General features: G+C 34.5%; 1 protein-coding gene across 4 annotated transcripts in view; it reads right to left on the bottom strand.

Moving 5' to 3' along the window:
• LOC118740338 (ATP-binding cassette sub-family G member 4) overlaps positions 1-20,091 on the bottom strand; it is a 559,608-nt gene that overhangs the window by 403,186 nt on the left and 136,331 nt on the right. For all 4 annotated transcript variants that reach the window (XM_036471832.1, XM_036471830.1, XM_036471833.1 and 1 more), the window contains 2 exons: positions 6,455-6,693; positions 821-949 (listed from right to left, as the gene is read on the bottom strand). In XM_036471832.1, the coding sequence (XP_036327725.1) occupies positions 821-949; positions 6,455-6,693 (368 nt within the window). The remainder of the gene's footprint in view (positions 1-820; positions 950-6,454; positions 6,694-20,091) is intronic.

The raw sequence follows: 20,091 nt of genomic DNA, 5'->3' as shown, positions 1-20,091 counted from the left end.
GTAAAATTAAAAACTTGTATATTTGAATTTTAATAAAATAAGGCGAAGAGCAAAATCGGCTTTTTTTTTGCAAAACGACTAAAAAATCAGCTGCCGGCTAAATCGAATTTTTTCCGGCTGTTTGCTGTCGCAACCGGCTAAATCTAGCCGGAAAACGGCTAAAATGGCAACGCTGGTTCTAACGTCGTGAATACTAAACACAAGCTCGAAAGGCTGGTTTTACTTGCGAAAGAAAATCTCAATACTCAGTTGGCACGCTCTCTGAGAACGAAATCGTAGAGCTGTTAATAGTTTTAAAATATTATAAATAGATTTGGCTCACAAACGCCTCTTTAGACAGTCGGAACTATTTAATAAATCTGTAGACAAATTTCTTTAAAATATTTTGTGTCAAAATATATTCGAAAGACTACGTTTAAACTCCCTTAAACATTCACTACTCCTGGCCAGTTTACTAAGGCCTTTCATCCGTTGTACTAAATTTTTACCATGTTTTTTATAAACTCGCTTTCTTTTTTATTTCGTTTTAATTTGTACAAATTTACATAAATATGTATAAGCACACTTTTTAGTTTGCTCGATTTGTAAACAAAGCTTCTCAGCGGTGAAAAATATACTATTGTGAACAACCTAAACGAGCGAAATTCACAATAGGGCTATTCTTCATCGAATGAGCGTCATAATTCGAAACGACTATTCGAATTTTACCATTCTTGCCTTATTTGAATATTCGATTAATCGAATATCAAGAACTCTAGTAAATAAATAATGCAAAATTAAAAAAATTATACTTCATTAAAATTATGGAAATGTTTATTACCTTTGATTGTGGAAAGCAGCCGCTGTACATTTATTTGCTGGCTATCTGCATCTTCATGGTACTTTTTATTTGCAGCATTTATTAATTTAACCAAATCACGATCGTGTTCGCCCACAGCTACTTCCAGCACTAAGAAGGGGAGAAACAAAAAATATATATAAGGTCGATTATTTGACTGGCAGCATTGCATTCGTACGCATTTTTTTACAATATCAATCAATTGTCCAATAAAAACAGGAAAACCTCGATTTTTTAGTTAGTATAAAAGTGTTTAAAAAGTGCTTTGGTATCAAAGTTATAGACATTATTGAGGTGCTGAGTTCTCATTTCCTATAATTTTTATTCTCGTTTTCTCTTTTGCTTTTTGTCCTCTCCCTTTCTTTCCGTCTTCTGCATCCAACTTCAACACGTAACAACCTGTCAAAAATGAAAATTCCATTCGCTTGGCGCTAACGCCGCGTCATTGTGGGATGCTACATACAAACTGTATGGCCATGAGGATTTTTGACAGTTTCTTGACGCTGGACGCGCCAGTTTAGGGATGGCAGTATGTCGGTCGGTCGCCGTAATGCAGAGACACCTTTTTTGTTTGAAGAATTTTTGTTCTAGATGAATCGGACGATGTGATCTTTGAAGGCCAGAAAAGCTTCTTCATCCGTCAAACAATTTTTCTTTATCCTTGGATCTATTAAAGTAAAAACTGGTAAAATAGTATTTTACTGTTACGATAAGTTCAAATTTTTAGGGGGTATCACATTAAATAGCAAGGAAACATCTTTTTCTAAACTTGAAATATATAAGTATAATGACGAAGGTTTAATGTAAAGAATCGGTATCGGGAACTGAAAAGGAAGTACTTGTTTGAAGTATTGGGTCCGACAATTCAGCAAATCACTAATAGACATTTGAATGTGCACTGTCCACGGTGTACTATTTGGAAGTTCAATGATGAACCATGTCAAAAAGTTTGAAATTTCTGCGAACTGCTTGAACGCATACTGCTACTTTTTTTTTGGTAATTCATCTGCAATGAAAGCGGGAGGACAACTGCATACTCAATTGCTCAAAACTTTTGGATTTTGACAATTTTTTCAGACAAAATTTGGCACTGGTAACGTTACATAAAGCACTGGACACGTTACACAAACGGTGCGGTTGGGTAAGATTTAACCCAATAGCCTTGCTCTTCCATTTTTTCTTCACATTCATATTATATCACCATAACCAAATGATTTGAATACGGAATACGGAATTACGGAATAATACAAAAATATTCGATTACTCTTAAAGTTTCTAACCAAGTAAAAAATCTTTCTACCGTAAAAAGCTTGTCCTTAAAATCTTTTTTTAATCATTGCAAATAACATTTTTGTATCTTCAGAAGATAATGCAATAAGAACTTAAAGAAAGTAGAAAGGAATATGTCTGCTTGAGAGCGAAATAAAAATTTCTTCAAAACCAATTTAAAGGTCTTCTTTGGTAAATTCTGTACTCAATGCTCATTGCTTATTTAAAACTACGTCTTAAAAATTATGGTCATCACCCATTTATATGGACAACAATTTCCTCTAAAGGAGGAGGAGCTCGGCCAAACACTAACACATGTGTAAGCGCCAATCTATTATTATTATTAAGTTCCTCTAAAGAAGAGGTATAAATCAAAGACACTATCGATAGTATCGATATTTTTTATTATTTTTCGCTACTATCGATCGGTTTTTGGCACTGTCATAAGTCCGAAAGACATGTGATTCAGTATTTATTCAAAATTTTTTCTTGTTTTCATTTAATATATATAATATATATATTTTAATTGCCAAATTTACCAGAAACTGGAGAAGCGGTTACCGAGATGTATACACATCTAATCATAAGTGGGCGTGGCTGCGCCTGTATACCAAAAATATCAATTTTGAGTCAAAGCTTCAGTAGTTACTAAAATATCGCAGTTTTCGTATTTCTGAAAACTACCGTTATATGGGAGATAGGCGTGGTTATATTCCGATTTTTCCCATTTTCAATACCATCCGTCCTACACTCAAAAGAAGTATACGTACCAACTTTCGTTAAGATATCTAAATTTTTACTCGAGTTATCGTGTGCACAGTCGGATAGACGGACGGGTGGGCAGACATACAGTCACGGCTAAATCGATTTCTTTTTTCATTCTGAGCCGTTATGTAAACAAAGTTATAATACCCTTGTTCACAAGTGCGCTCGTGTATAAAAATATTTAAATTGCTTAATTTAGCAGAAAAAAGTGATCACAGTGGCGCAGAGAAGCAAATTCTAAGGATATTTTGTCTTCTTTTTAGCCCTTCTATAGAAACCTGGTATATTGAAAAGTATGCAGTCATTACCAAGTTATTATCGTTTAAGTGATAAAACTATAAATTTGATTTTACCAAAAAGTTCGTAAAAAAACATACTTACATACATACATACATACATAGATACATTCTTCATTAAATATGAATTTTTGGTGAGGAATTGAATTTCGTATATAATTAGTAATTTACCCATAAATATTTCCTCCATGGACAGAAAAACCATATTTCTAACAAAAATCGCAATTATCTCGGAAACTACTTATGGTAAATAATTTCAGAAAGCTACCTTTTTGTAGGAAATTTGATTTTGATAGTTTTCAATCACAAACATAATACTAAAGCATGCCCGTAGCATACCACAATAGCGCGGCGCTAGCGCCGAGCAAATGGAATTTTCATTTTTGACAGAGCATTACGTGTCAATGGCAAACCGCCGACTGTATTTCTGCCATGAAAAAGCTTCTCATAAAATCCATTGACGGTTCGAAGGCTGCGTAAATCTGTAGGTCGCTCCATTTCTTTAACAACATCAAGACTCACACCACAAATTGGAGGAGAAGCTCGGCCAAATATTCTGCGTGTAAGCGCCAAAATATTATTATTATTATTCGAATATCTAGCTTATAACACTTTTGGAAAGATCAGCCAAAATTCTACATTTTCGCAGGGAAGATCAACAGCCGTTTTTTTGGCGAGAGACAAATTTGTATCCTTTGAAAGAAAATTTAATTTCTGGATTACCTGTGTGGAAAAAGAGCATTGAATATTTCCCACTTTTATACAACTTTCTACGAGAAATGTGATAAATTTCCAAATGAAATGCAATATGTCATAACGGAGCACTTGGTAAATAAATGCAAAATGTCATAACGGGGCACCTGATAAATCTCCTGGGATCTTTGTCAGATTATTTTTCGGACGGTAGAAGTAATATCGATTGGGTTCAAACTCCATTTATAAAGCATTCTTTAGAGTACTTCGACATTGAAACACACGTTTGAGTCTGAGTCGCATGAAGCTACCATTAAGTAGCTAGACAACCCTAACCATGCTTCCTTCTGTCACAACGTATCGTTGTGGAACAGGGGTTTCAGTTTACCTCTCGCCTTTTTTATTGGCGCTTTTACTTATACAAAAAACAAATGCAGGTCCAAATTGGATGCTTTCAGACATAACAGATCCAATCCCGTATTCCTCAGACTAAAACTAGTAAAACTGTCAAAAAATAAAAATTCGCTCATAACGAGAGAGCAACACTGAAAAGTGTGGGATCGCTTTCTAGTAAAAAATGGTAACTTCTGACAACTTCAACAAAACCTCAAAATTTTGGTTTTAAATTTTTGGTTATTTTAGCTGCATTTTTTTGTAAACGAGCTATAAAGAACGCTCAACTCGGCCAAAATTTCCTTTTAGCTACATAAGCAACCCTGTTGGTGGCTGGTAAGAAACATGTGATTAGTTTAACGGGATTTAGACACAAAAGAACAATAGAAATGAGTAATTATGCGAGGTATTTGCAAAATATATATACTTATTTAAAATATAAATCATGTATGTACGAAAACAAAAATTTCCCTCTCCACTTTCCCGGTAACCATTCACAATAGAGCAGGTTTTTCACTTGCCAACACTACCCTTCCGGTCGCGTACTTTTTAACCGACCTTTCTGAACTCGGATAAATAGCCGAGTTTGCGTTGTTGCTTTGCATATATTTCGTCATTTAAGCGAGTGTTCTTTTGTAGCTCGGTTGCAAAAGAATGCACCTTTTGTATGTAAACACACTCAGCTCACGGATATAACTAACCAAAAATACTTTGAAATTCATAGGAATCCACTTAAGCCAGTAATTAAATACTTTTCAACATGCATTAGCCAGTTAGGGCGAACCCAGGTAGGGGGAACCCCCAAGACTGTGTAACATGTATTTTCATAATATTCAACTGAATATCGTGAAATATCCTTACAAGAATATTCATATAATAAATAGGTTTGTCCCACAAGCTACTTGTAGAAAAACTATGGAAAAGTTTAAACTGTGAGCGTATATCAAAGAAACTCGAAAACCTACTTGTGGAACGCGTATGTGTAACTCGAAATGACTTCGAGCAGCTTATAAATAAATAAAAATTCAGATTAAAAAACTAAAAAATTTAAACGAAAATTTTTGGAATTTTTCTAATATTATAGTATACAGCTTGAATCCTCGATTTTTTGAGTCACTGTATTTGTCTGTAATAAATCCAGTTGAAGTTTTTTCAAATGATGTAGTTTCGATGCTGCCTTTAGTTTCATCACTTTCACTTTTGGTTGAAGGAAACCGAGAAGATGCCATTAATATAATCTCAAATACCATATCAATAGTTCAATAAAAATTCTTTTATAAAAAATTGTAATTTCTATTGAAAATAGAGCAAAACTATAGCTTTTATTAAAATAATAATATAATAATTGTTTATTTTATTTTTCTGAAACCTCCTGTTACTTGTTGTACTATAAAAGATCGTAGATCTTATTGTACTAATGTTTTCTCGCAATAAATGATATGAAACTGAAAATAGTTATTCGTTGATATTTTCCAGATTTGTTAACCTTTTTTCAAGTGGATGGTAAATATTTTTTTAGTCAGTGGCAACCATGGAGAGGACCTTATTTACTCTCTTTTTTGTCCTCTCAATAGTCAGAGAACCGAGTACGGTATCGATTTCCAGTCAAATCTGTCTAATTCTGACTAGTCTGGACTGTACGGGATCGCAACTAATATGGAACTATAAATCAATATTTAATAACAGTGAAACAATTTCATTCTTCACATTAAAATTTTAAGTTTGTATGCTAATTCCAGTAAAAGTTTTTATTCATATTTAAATTACAGTGCCTTTGATTTTTAGTAATTTAAAGTGGGGTTCCATAAAATGAAAAGTTGTTAGTAAGGGTTCCATTATCTTAAAAGTTTGGGAGCCCTTGAACCAAAGTATAACACCTTTAATATTGTTTATCTAAAATTTAAATTTTCTTCGAAACTATTAGTCTTCTATAATCTTGTTTTAGCACCTTTTTGTAAAGAATTGAATTGGATATTGGAATCTCAAATTCACACTACATGAAATTTTAGCTCTTATTAGGAACCCTTTCTGAATCAAATCTACTTACAAATTTTTAACCTGCTAATTTAGAAAATAGTACACAAACAAAAAGGGGGGAGAAAAATGTTTGGAACGTTTGGAAATAAGTTACAGCAAACCCAGCCGAAGCCGACTCGATTTTGACCAAATTAACATTTTAGAGGGAAGTTTTAAGACTTACAAAAATCGGCGGGATTGTGATAACTTGGGCACACTAAGTCCTGTCCCTCTAAGAACGGTATCAATTCGCGAACTGGACCCTGGTAAATGCAATTGCCGTCGACCACAGTATATAGCTTATCAAACATTTCGAATATTAATGCGCTTGGCTGGTGAATGGTGCAAACGATAGTGTGACCTAGCGAAGCTAACTTCTTGAGGAGTGATACACATTGACTACACGACGAGCTGTCCAAACCTCTGAAATGAAAATGAAAAGAAAAAAGTCAATAAGTTACTTAAGATTAAACCGAAATGAAAATACTAGAGTACGACAGATTTTTCGGCTTCGGTTTCATTTTGCCGATTAATCGGCAATATTTTCATATTCGGCTGAATGCCGAAGCAAACCTTTTTTCTATCTAGATTTTTTTTTAACATGTGTGTGTTATAATTTATAGGTATACATTTATTGTGAATAATCTGTTTAAAAAAAAAATGTGGTATTGCAACTTTTTCTTAAAATCAGCTTTCAGCTGAGGATTTGAAATTGTGATTAAGGCTTATATGTGTACATATAAAAGAGTTCTTAGTGGGGGCTGATATTTTTTCAATATTGGAATACCAGCTCGATAGAGTTACTTCGCAGTTACTGAAAATTATCTTCCTGCTCCACCCACCAGCGGTCACAAAGAGGAGGCAGCATTTTTCGGAAGAAAAGAAAATGCTATTATTTTAAAAAATGTGAATTTTTTGTATTTAGTATTTTATATGTTATTAAAAAGGCAAGATGAAGCTTATTCTTTGAAAAAAATCTATTTACTTAATTTAGAGTAAATCATTGGCGTCGTTAATCGGACGAATGTTAGATCAAAACCGAACGGTTGGTTCGGCTTCGACTTCGGCCGAAAACTCTACTTTCAGTGGGACTCTAGAAAAAACAGATTAAAAGAAGATATATAATACCCTACCTACCCTTAGATCCTACACTTCACACTTTTATTTCATACAATCTTGAAGCAGAAATATTTCAAAGTGTACGAACTAAAGGTGGGCTGGTTAGTATACGTTTCCACGGTAAAATTTTTTTAATCGACTTTAAAATTTGCACTTAGCACTGATGATCTAAAAAAATATATAAATAAAAGAAAAATTAATAAAATAACCAAAAGTTAAACGATTTAAATAAATAAAAGCTTATCGGAAGGGTTAATGAATAAAAAATTTGACTTTCTTTTCCTTCGAACTACTTTGATGCCAGATGGTGTCCCATTCCATAGTAAAGATAAAATTTGAATAAAAAACGAATTGAATAAATTCTTATGTACGTACATTTTCTTTCCATCTATCTTTTATGAGTTTCGTTTATCTATGGAACAGCTTACGCTAACTTCCTGAAATTTGAGACAGCTACATATTTTATCCATACCGTACTTATATGGCGTTTGATAACACCTCACATGCTGCAATAAACAGTGCTTTGATCAGCAGGGGGGTAAACAATACCCTCGTAGCCTGGATTAATTGCATGCTCCGCACCAGAAGGGTAGAAATACAAACCTGTACGAATAATAAGGTTGTTGCCGGAACAACAAGGGGCTGTCCACAAGGTGGAGTGCTATCTCCACTGCTGTGGAACATAGTCGTCGACGGACTGCTCCAAGAGCTGACAGAAACTGGGTTAACTTGCCAGGGGTACGCCGATGACATTGTAATTATATGCAGGGGGAAATTCGAAAACACCCTGTGTCATAGAATCCAGCTAGGGCTGAATGTAACCAAAAAATGGTGTGCTAAAGCGGGGCTGAATGTTAACCCATCAAAAAGCACTATAGTACCATTCTCAAGGGAATATACACTGGAGAGCCTAAAAATGATAAGGCTAGAGGAACCAACATTATGTACCAAAAAGAGGTTAAATTCCTAGGAGTGATACTAGACCAAAAACTACTCTGGAAAGCACACGTGGAAGAAACCACGAAGAAAGCTGTAAGATCATTTATGACGTGTAGGTCCATGGCAGGAAAGAGTTGGGGATGCACACCAAACATACTGAGATGGATCTACATGACTATAGTATGACCCATGATAGCTTATGGAGCCATCATCTGGGCCGATAGAACTTCACAACTTGGAACAATCAAAGGGCTCTCCAAGTTACAAAGGCTGGCATGCGTATACATAACCGGAGCCATGAGAACCTGTCCAACCCCATCCTTAGGGGTTCTTCTAGATCTTATCCCTCTTCATATTCACATACAGACTTAGGCGAAGAGAGCTTTACTATGGATGACTGGTTCCAATATCGGGGCAGAAGGGTATCTTAGCCGTCGGAAGTTAGATATTCTTACGAAGAACTTCCCTGAAATTGCAATACCGAGGGATACCATGCATCCGAGCTACAGCTTTACAAAGAGGTTTAAAACTGATCTGAGTAATAAGAAGAGCTGGGCTGGCTTATCCGAGACGTATCGGATAAACAAAAACATGATTACCTGGTACACTGATTGCTCATTGACCGACGAGGGTACCGGGGTAAGGGTAGTTGGACCAAGGTTAAGATACTCGGAACCCATGGGAAAACATATGTCTATTTTCCAGGCTGAAACATACGCCATAGAAAGATGCGAGGTCTTTAATATCAAGCGAAACTACTGGAATCAGAACATCGCAATCTTGACTGACAGCCAAGCGGCTATAATTGCCCTCAGATCTCGCCAGGTAAAATCTAAACTGGTGATGGAGTGCCTCGAAAAGCTGAATACTCTTGGTCTGGCCAATCTGGTTTGGGTTCTCTGGATTCCGGGACATATTGGTATTAAAGGAAACGAGATTGCCGATAAAACAGCGAAGAAGGGTGCGGCCCAGAGCCTTTTTGTGGCCTGGGAAAAGGGGCACTCTCCGAACTTGTTCGGTTAGAGGAAGAGGCTCATAGAAAACGCTACAGGGATAGTCTACCAGGTCGTCTAGAGCAGTCCAAAGCAATTTTAGGAACATATAACCTAAAACGCTTCAAGGAATGTATGAGCTTATCAAAGAATAACTTAAGAATTGTTACAGTAATCCTGACAGGACACTGCAGGCTGAACTATCACCTGACTAAACTGGGAATTTACTCGCATGAGCGATGCGGATTTTGCAGGACGGAAAACGAGACTGCACAGCACATCTTAGAAGAATGTCCTGCACTGATGCACAACGCAAAAGGCACCTGTGTGAACATATGTTAACCAAAGGCGAAGTGAAATCCGTAGATTTAGGTTGAATACTAAAGTTTCTCTCGGTTACTGGATTAATAGACTCTCTATAATCTATGAAGGGGGCACAATAGATCTTAAGGTCGCAGTGCTTTATCCCCAACAATAATAATAATATATGGCGGAAAGTGGCAGATAACGGAAAAGGAGGCGTGACACCTCCCATACAAACTGAAATTCTCATATCGCTTATCTCTGGAACCGCTTACGCTAAAAGCTTAAACAGATGGCAGCGTTGATCCCGATTAACTCGGTCTTAATCCGGATCAACTGCAGTTAATTCCCGAGTTGATCAGAATCAACACTGCCGTCTGTTTATGCTTTTACATCCCTAAGTTTAACACAGCAACAAATATTATCAATACCGTACTTATGGCGAGAGCGGTAGGTATTGGAAAAGGGGGCGTGGTACCTCTCATACAAACTATATTCTAATATCGCTTACACAACTACACAAGTTATCAATACCCTACTTATGGCGAAAATTGGTAGGTACTGGAAAAGGGGGCGTGGCACCTCCCATACAATCTGGAATTCTGATATGGCTTATCTCTGGAACCGCTTATGCTAACGTCCTGAAATTTTACACAGCTACTTACATATTTTATCAATACTGAACTTACGGCGAAAAGTGGTAGGTTTTGGAAAAGGGGGCGTGGCATCTCTTATACAAATCGAATTTCTACTATCGTTTATCTCTGGAACTGGATAAAGTAGTGGAATTTGATACACCTACATCTAAATATACATATAAAATGACAAGAGCCATTCAATTGGAAACAATTTTCTTCCAGATTTCTAAATCGCATTGATTGGTTGTTATTTTGTGCAAAGGTTTTTAGAAGAACCAGTGCGTTTGTCTTCTGAAAGGTGACGCAGGGATTGGTAGCTATCCTAAAAAATTATATTTATGATCAGATTTGCTTCATCTTTAGGACAGATATTAGTAACATAAAATTTAGTATACCTTGCTAGTTCAATCGTGTTATGCAAAAATATTGACAAAAACCCGTGGAAACCGCCAATAGAGAAGGAAGTATTATATTTTGTTGTACAGCTTTTAGGTAGCTCTTACCGATTCTGATGAAAAGAAGGAGTTTATGTACATACTTAGACGTTGGCAATTTAGTTGTTAACCTTCCAGTATGCTCTCAGACCAATTGGTGTATGTTTAACATTGTATTATTCAGTGAGGAACCGGTAGGCATCTCATCTAAAGATAAAAATACGCATGCTTATTTTTTATAAAAAAAATAGGTTCCTTTTTCGGTCTAATTTCGACAGCCTCTGAAGAAATTTGGAGGAGACTTGGTACTCAGAATTAATATTAATCAAGCCGGTATTAACCTTCATAATTAGATTTTGACTTTTCCTGTAAACTTGCTATAAATTTTGCTGGTGGTCAATATTGGTGACAAGCAAAATTCCAAAGTGTATGAAAAAAGATGTTGAATTTCGACCACTGGGCGATACTAGTAATAATAATTCATTTCAGAACTACACTTCGATCAACCAGAACTACGGTACTTCTTAAACGATTTTAATAACATATATTTTCCTCGAAAGGCTACTTAATTTTCTGTAACAAAAATGAAATAACTTAAAAATCAGTCAACTGGTACCGCTGCACAGTGTTCAATAAATAGAATTTGATGTTCATAATTCACTGGAGCCTTTATTTCTCAACCAATTTGATTAATTCTTTTTTTAAATGAAAGCTAATAAAATTTTCAAGAGACCAATTATTGACTTTTTATTTGTTTTTATAAATTTTTTAAGTGCAAAGCGCAGAAAAAATGCCAATGCCTGTTCCAGCTAATAAAAGTTACATAATAAAAACTAGTTAAAAGCTATTGTAGGGTTCTCCCAAATTAAAAAAATATAAAAAAGTAACAATTTGAAAAGTTATAAAAAAAATTTCACCAAAAATATTTTTTTTTGTTTTTGGTTTTTATAAAATCTTGGGTATGCAGTTTTATAGATCGTTAAATTTTAGTATAATAAAGTTCCAGTTGCAAGTCGCTAAGAGTTTGCTTTGAGTTTTAATAATTTTTTCGCATTTCGAGCACATTTGTATGCTAAATGGGAGATAAAAGCGTTTGTTATGTTATTAAAAGTCAACACGAACTCTTAGCGACTTGCAACTTGCACTTTATTATACTAAAATTTTTATCAAAACCAAAAACAAAAAAAAATACTTTTGGTGAATTTTTTTTTATAACATTTCAAATTATTCCTTTTTAATCTTTTTTTCGTTTTGGGAGAACCCTACAATTTTTTTACCTAGTTTTTATTATAAAACTTTTATTAGGTGGAACAGGAGAATCGATCTTCTTCAAAAAATTTAATATAAACAAATAAAAATTCGAAAATTGGGATCAACTAGTCTCTTGATTAGCTTTCATTAAAAAAAAATATCAAATTGGTTGAGAAATGAAGGATCAAGTGAATTATGAACATTAAAACCCATTTATTGACCACTGTGCGCTGTGGTGTGCGCTGTACAGTAGGCAAAAAAATTATAGCCGCACCAAATTTTGACAAGATTTAAAATATTATTTTTGTTGTTATTTAATTTTGGTTAGATAGTTCATTCTATCCCAATCACGAAAAATAATTTGTTGAAAATTTTCAATACCGCATTGCTGTATTGTACCAAGCTTTTGACTACAAACAAACAATTTTCCCAATTTTTTTATTTTGTACCAATAGCCCAATATAAAAATGAGTGACACTGCCTTAAAAATTTATGCAATTAAAAAACAAAATTTAACGAATTTTAGTAAAAATTTCGAGTTTTAATTTGCAGCCCATTGAATTTAGTAGAATAAAGTACAAATTTCAAATGGCTAAAAAATTACGGTTGATTTTTTAGAATTTTTAAAAAAGCTCGAAATTCGTACGAAAGTTTGTTGAATTTTTTTAATATTTCACAAAGTTGGTAACTGGAATTTACACGAGTTTTGTTAACGAAAAAAATCAAAACATCTACAACCAATTATAATCCAATCTGCTATTATCATTGAGGGCGAAGATATTGAAAATTTAATAGCTTCATCTTTTTTAAAGCTCAAAAAGCTGTAAGTAAATAAGTGCAATGAGCATTTTTAAAATTTCTTTGGTTGTGTAATCTATTTACCTTAAAGCACCAGTGCAAACTTTAAATTCAATTTAAACAAATTTTTAACGTGCTAAAGCAAATCGCCAAAATATGTACGTATATTTTCTTTTGATGTGCATTTTCAGATTCTTTTGGATTTTCCCATACGTACAAAAAAGATAAATTTTGTCGGACGGTGTTATATTTCAATTTACCCAATGACAATTTAATTACTAAGATAAAGTTAATACTATAGTTTGTCTAATTAAAGCATTCAATTCATTATCACCATCCATAATTGCGTAATATTGCACCAGTTGGAATCTAATATTATTCAACTGGAAGTATGTATTATTAAAACATGTGTACATAAATTTCTGTTCGAATTTATGGCTATAAGAAATACTTTATCTTGTAAGTTGACACTCAAAAACAATTAATTTCTCTTGATTACTGCAAATGACGTAAAGGCTTCCGTGCCGTTTCAGAACAAATGTGATAAGTAGGGTTGCCAGATGTACTGATTTTACCAGTCCAGTACTGATTTTTTAACTCTTGTACTGATTTTATTCATTTCTTCAATCAGTACGCTAATGTCCTGATTTTTCAAAATTTGTACTAATTTGTACTGAATTTTAAATTCAAACAAAATACTTTAGGGTTTCCTTAAGGTTTTTAAATCACGTTAGAACTTCCTTAAACTGTACTGTGAAAAGTAAGAAGAAAATAATTTAATTACGGTTGGCATGTTTCAGATAATGTTTGATATGCCCTAGAAATTAATACAACAAAAAAATTAATCGTTTTACGGGAATATCACCAGGTCATTACGTACCAATTGCGATAATATGATGGAGCTTAAATTATTTAAAAAGAAGGCTGATGTTTTTTTGTCGTATGTTGTTAGTTATCCCTAAAATAACTTTCAGTTTAATAACAACAAATTTGCCTATAAATTACACTTCTTTTTTCACACATTGTAAAAGAGTTTTGCAAAGTTTTTGCGTAGTTTAAACAAGTAATTTTTAGCAAAAAAAAACCGACTTCAACTCTCATATAAAAAAAATATATATATATCTGATCGGATCTTAACCAGATTAGTATGGGACCACCTCTGAGACACTACCTTTCCGATTCAAAAAGAATTATCGAAATCGGTTGACGTGGTCCAAAGTTATGCGGTAACATACATAAACAAAAAATAATAAATAAATAAAATATTCCGACGAACTGATAACCACTGAGAGGATCTTAAGTATATAGTTTGCTTCCTGACGCAAAGAGAGAAATCGGCTTCTAATTAAAATTTTTTAAAGTGGACATCAAATTAAAAGTAATTTTAAAATGAAATGTATAAAATTCTTTGACTATTTAAACATTCATTACAGGCTAACCTAATATTCGCGGCTTGCGTTTTGGTACGCATGCCGTCGAATTTGTTTTTTTGCGTCACCCGAAATTGACTTGCATGCGTATGCATTTGATTTCATTGAGCGAAACGTCAAATCAAAATGTCACGCAGAAAAAAAATTGGAAATTGAGTTAGCTTCATACGCACGCCGTTCAATTTCGGTTGATCTCATACAAGTTGCATGTGCATGAGAAATTTTTGACAATAAATTGGCGGCGTGCGTGAATATTAGGTTAGCCTGTTAGACATTCAAAAATGTCATAAATATAAAATAATTTATTGGCTTCTGTGTACAACCATGTGTTAAAATTAATAACACTTTCATTTTTTATAAACTATATTATATTTATATATCAAAATATTGTTAAAAACGAGTTCTCTGGCGTTTTAAAGTATTATCTGTTCTTTACATTCATACTTTTGCTATGAATAAAAATGTACTGAAAAGTACTAATTTTTTAGCAGGAAAAAGTCTAACGTACTGATTTCGCGCATAAAAAATCTGGCAACCTTAGTGATATGTAGCTAGGCATCGAAGCATTCAAATGAATCTCATTTCAAATATAATTTTTGTAGTCTATTTTTTCGAGTATATTTCCAAAAATTTATAGTATTCTTATTTTGCGTCTAAAAATTATTGTAAATATAGTCGGCCGCTGTGGTGTAGTGGTAAGCAGTGCGCGCTTCCACTCCGCAATGCCTGGATTCAAGCCCTGGTCAAAGCAACATCGCAAAAAAATATAGAAAAAAGGTTTTTTCTTAACAGCGGTCGTCCCTCGGAGGAGAAGCTCGGCCAAACACTAACATATGTGTAAGCGCCAATCTATTATTATTATTATTATAGTTATTAAAATATCGCAGTTTTTGTATTTCGGAAAACTACCGTTATATGGCAGGTAGGCGTGGTTATCGTCCGATTTGTCCCATTTTCAATACCATCTGTCCTACGCCCGAAAAAAGTACACGTACCAAGTTTCATTAAGACGGACGTACGGACGGACGGACAGACAGTCACCGCCTAATCGATTTCTCTTTTCATTCTGATCATTTATGTATACATTTGTCTATATCAAACAACCGTTATGTGAACAAAGTTATAATACCCTTGTGCCCAAGTGCGCTCGGGTATAAAAATTTATGCGTTTTTTTTTATACAAGGAGAAAGCATCGAAAGCCTGAACCCCGTAGTGTGGAACTTTAATCCGAACTAAAACTCCCTGTATGTCCGATGTACCGTATCCCGCCAGTACCACCGTAAAGTAGCACAGCCGATTTTATTTATAATGTCTCCATGTAGCTGCGCGTCGGTTTTTAAGTTTGTAAATTTTTTATTATAAGTGATACTTTCATTGTGATTTCTCCTTTAATGGCCGTTTTCTCAAGCAACCTTTAATTGGAAAGCTCCCTTTATATTTAAACGTTGCCATACCATAAGGCTAAGTCTGAAGTAAAGCGTTTCTATTATCGGTGTTTGACGTTTGTATGTTTCTTGGCTGTAAACAAATCAAAAATTATATTACGAAATTTAAACAAAATATATCATATTTGAAAATTTATAATAATCAACAATTAAACAAGGCAACAGTGATTTTGTTGCGGAAAATTATAAAGCTGTTTTTGATAGACTTTTTAATGCTGATTACGAGTCCGTAAGCATAAAGTTTCCATCAGCTCCAGATTTTGAGAAAAACGAGGTCAAAGTGGCAAAAAATCGCGTTTTTTGCAATATTTTAGAAGGTCTAGCACAAAAAACAAAAGGTGATAGAACCTTTAACTGGGGCTTAAATTAAAGCTATAACTCTCGGCTACTATCCCTGTACCTTGACCTGATGGTCACTAAAAGTCATTTATTGAACAATATAAAAATACTGGAATAAATACTGTGCTATTGATAAAAATAAATAAGTTTTGCCAAAATCAGTTTTTGCTGTTAAATAAATAACTATAAGTGACCTTAGGGTTAAGGTTCAGGGATGGTATTTTAAGCGATTGTAGTCGAAAGTTCATGCCTTAATTTCAGCCCAAGTGTAAGGCTCTATCCCCTTTTGTTTCATTACGGTAGGTACTCAAACTTCGCACAAAATCAGATTTTGCTGTTCAATAAATGACTATAAGTGACCATCAGGTCAAGGTGTACGGATGGTATTTTCAAGGAGAGTAGTCGAGACTTCTAGCTTTAATTTAAGCCTCATACCGCCTTTTGCTTCTTTGCTAGAGCTTCTAAGATATTGCCAAATCAGACCGATTTTTTGACATTTTGACCTCGTTTTTCACAAAATCTGGAGCTGATGGAAACCTTATGCTCATGGATTCGTAATCTGCACTGACAACAGCTGCAACATTTGCCGCAACAACTTTTTTCCCATTTTTGTTGCGATGTGTTATAGATCATAAGAAGAAGCTTTCTTTACTAGGCTCATAATTTTATTTTTAATTGTAAGCTTCAGTAATAGACTTAGACAGAACTATACATGTTAAAGCAATATTTAAACATAAAGTGAATTTTAAAGTTAAAAGTTACTTAAGAGAACGGCCCTACGTGTGTTTGTATTTTCAATATTTTGTTTTGTTGTTTTTCGATGCCGTCCCTGTTAATTTGGAACAGTTTTTAACATTACATTGACTATCGATAGTTCTATCGATGGTAGCATTTAACACTATCGATAGTATTGCTGGAAACTAGAGATGGGCAAAAGTCGTGCTTTTCTACGTGACACGTCGTGTCACGCTTTTTCGCGCGTGAGCGTTAGCGGCTTTCAGTGAAAAATCACGTAATATCCGTGATCTGGCGTGCCTGAAATTTTCGCGTGCGTGAGTGTGCATGAGTTAGATTTCCGTCAATCACGTCATTTTCACATATGTATGTATGTACTTATTTGTATTTTAATCTAAAATAAATTCGTAAACTTACTGTTTAACTTTCACTAGAGTGGCAACATTTATTCTTTTTCCTTTGACATTAGAGGCATTCTGTAATATTAAGTTAAGTGAATTGATAGACGCTTCAAAAAAGCTTGTAGGCTATTTTAAACGTACCGAACTCAATAAGAAACTATCAAAGTCCTTAAAGCAACATGTTAAGACACGGTGGAAGTCGTTATTTATAACGCTGTCAAGCATTCACGAAAGGCGACAAGAAGTTCAGCAATTATTAATAGATAGAAATGAGCTTCATAAACTATCTAAAATAAATGCAAATTTGTTGGACAAATTTTTAGAATTTCTGGCCCCTTTCAAGATGTGTTCTGAAAATTTGAGCGCGGATTTAAATCCAACCATCCATGAGTACGTTCTGTGGTACAAAAAACTACAAAAGCATTGTGAAGTGAATGCATCTGATTCTGAGGTCATCATCGATTTGAAGAAAAACACAGCAGTTTATATCTGCAGAACAGCGCGAACATATAATGGGGACAGTAAAAGCAATGCTTGAAGATAACTTAGGTAGACATGCACTTGAAGAAAAGAGCGTTCGCCCTCAGCACGATTCCCAAATTCTGGATGACGATATTCCTTCTACCTCGAAAAGGGCAAAAACCCGTGCAACTTTTGTCGAATTCAAAGATGCGACAAATGAATCTGCAGAAACAATTTTTGAAGAAATTAATACGGAAATACAGATTTATTTGAAAAAATCGGAAAACAAAAGTTGTGACGATGTTTAAAATTTTGGGAGAAAGCTAAAGATTTGCCCCTTCTTAGAAGTCTTTCAGGCAAATTTTAAACATACCAGCTAGCTCAGCAGCTAGTGAAAGAGTTTTTTCTGTGTCAGGCAGAATTCTGGAAGAAAGACGTACACGACTGCTTGGTGAAAACCTCGACAAAATTTTATTTTTAAACAAAAATATAAGCTAATGTCATTTTAATATTACATACGTTGAATATATATTTATACCAATTCTTTTTATACTCGTAATAGGTACATAAGTATGTATGTATATCTGAAATTTGTTAAAATAATAATAGTGCCTTCAGCCCTTGCTAGGCGTTTGGCCAAGCTTTTGTAATAATACTTGTGTTATAAAAGGCTATTTATATGAAATACTGTTTATATAAATAAAGTTTTAATTTCAAAGAAATGTTCGTGAGAAACCGTGCGTGAGCGTGCGTTATGGAAAAAATAGAAAAAAATATAGCAAGACGTGAGTTCGCGTGATTTAATAAACCATCAACGTGAGCGTGCGTGAACGTGAGCCAAAATTACTCACGTGCCCATCTCTACTGGAAACTATCAACGAGTAATGATAGTTTTTTTCTGACACATGGAAACTATCGGTGGTGGCACTATCGATAGTTTTACAACTCTAATCCCTGATCGTATATCAGCTATAAAATAGGTCGAAAAACTGCTGTTCAACAAACATACCTTAAAGTTAAAAGTAAACATACACTGAGGGAAATAATGCATAGTAAAAATGAATAATTTAAATTTGACTAGCAGACCCGGCGAACTTCGTCCCGCCCAAAATTTTTATATATTTTATTGAAACTTTTTGGTCCAACATTTTCACCAACAATTCACGTTTAAGATTTTCATTGGCACATTTTTCTGCTAAGATTAAGGTTTGGTGGTCATTTGCCGCTTTAAATAACCTAAGGAAAGTGTTATATCCGTTCTTGAAATTCTCCAGTTGTGCGGCATTTCATAGCACGGTTATTCGCAAAGCGAAATAAATTTTTTCCTCTTCACTCCCTGGCGGCAACAATGACCCGGTTCTATAGTGAATGTCCTAGAAGCTTTACAATATAGTAGGTGGCAATTTCAAAATGGGTGCGAATCATTGTTCTACAGAAATGCAATATACATGTACTTATTTCCGACGAAATACCTTAAAAGTTTGAACGCATAATAATATTGGAAAATCACATCCATTGGGCCAATTGCAACGCAGGAGCGTTCGATATACTCTATGGTGCAACAGGTCGATTTAATCTGATCTTCACGGCCCCTTTTCTCACTTGGCTATTTTTAGTAATAGCTCGACTTCAGCACCACTTGGCAGCACGTTTTTGCAATAGTATTGCATACATATTTAAAACATTAGCCAAATCGGATCATAAATAAGATTTTTAGTAATAACTCAACTACAGCGCCAACTGTCGGATTAAATTGTGAAACTAAACCATCCAGAGACCCACTCAAATACACAAAAAGTTTCGTTAAAATCCGTACAACTATTTAGGAGGATTTCACTCACAAACACACCTACAGAAGAATAAAAAAATTCATTCAAAGATAGCTAAAGGTCGGTACGTTTGTAGGCCTCACACCCCTTTTCAAATAGCCCAAATTTTCTCCATGAGTATGGGCTTGATTTCAACTATATACATATCTCCATACGAAGTTCCAGTTTCAGAGATATGCAGTATAAAAATTCGATTTATATGGGAGGTGCCACGCCCCCCTTTCCAACAGCTGCCCTCTTTCTTCATGAGTATGCGATTGATTTCTATATATCTCCATACCAAGTTCCAGAGCTCCACCATGAACACTTCCAAATATAGGCAGTATGAAAAATTCGGTTTGTATGGAAGATGCCACGCCCCCTTTTCCAATAGTTCCAATTTTTCTCCAAGAGTATGCGATTTATTTCGTACATCTCCATACAAATCTCTAGAACTCTACCAAAAAATTTCCAGAGATAAGCAGTATGAAAAATTCGGTTTGTATGGTAGATGTCACACCCCTTTTTACAATAGCTAAAATTTTTCTCCAAGGGTATGCGATTGATTTCGTATATCTCCATACCAATTTCCAAAACTCTACCATGCACACTTTCAGAGATATGTAGCATGAGAAATTCGGTTTGTATGGGAAGTGCCACGCCCCCTTTACATACAGATTTTTTTTCAGCCTAAAACCATCCTTGGGACACGTGCGGCAGGTGGCA

Source organism: Rhagoletis pomonella, unplaced genomic scaffold, assembly GCF_013731165.1.
Source record: "Rhagoletis pomonella isolate Grant_MI unplaced genomic scaffold, Rhpom_1.0 Rhpom_scaffold_00006, whole genome shotgun sequence".
Lineage (NCBI taxonomy): Eukaryota > Metazoa > Arthropoda > Insecta > Diptera > Tephritidae > Rhagoletis > Rhagoletis pomonella.
Note: the sequence above shows the minus strand (reverse complement) of the source record. Positions and strands in the feature narration are given on the sequence as shown.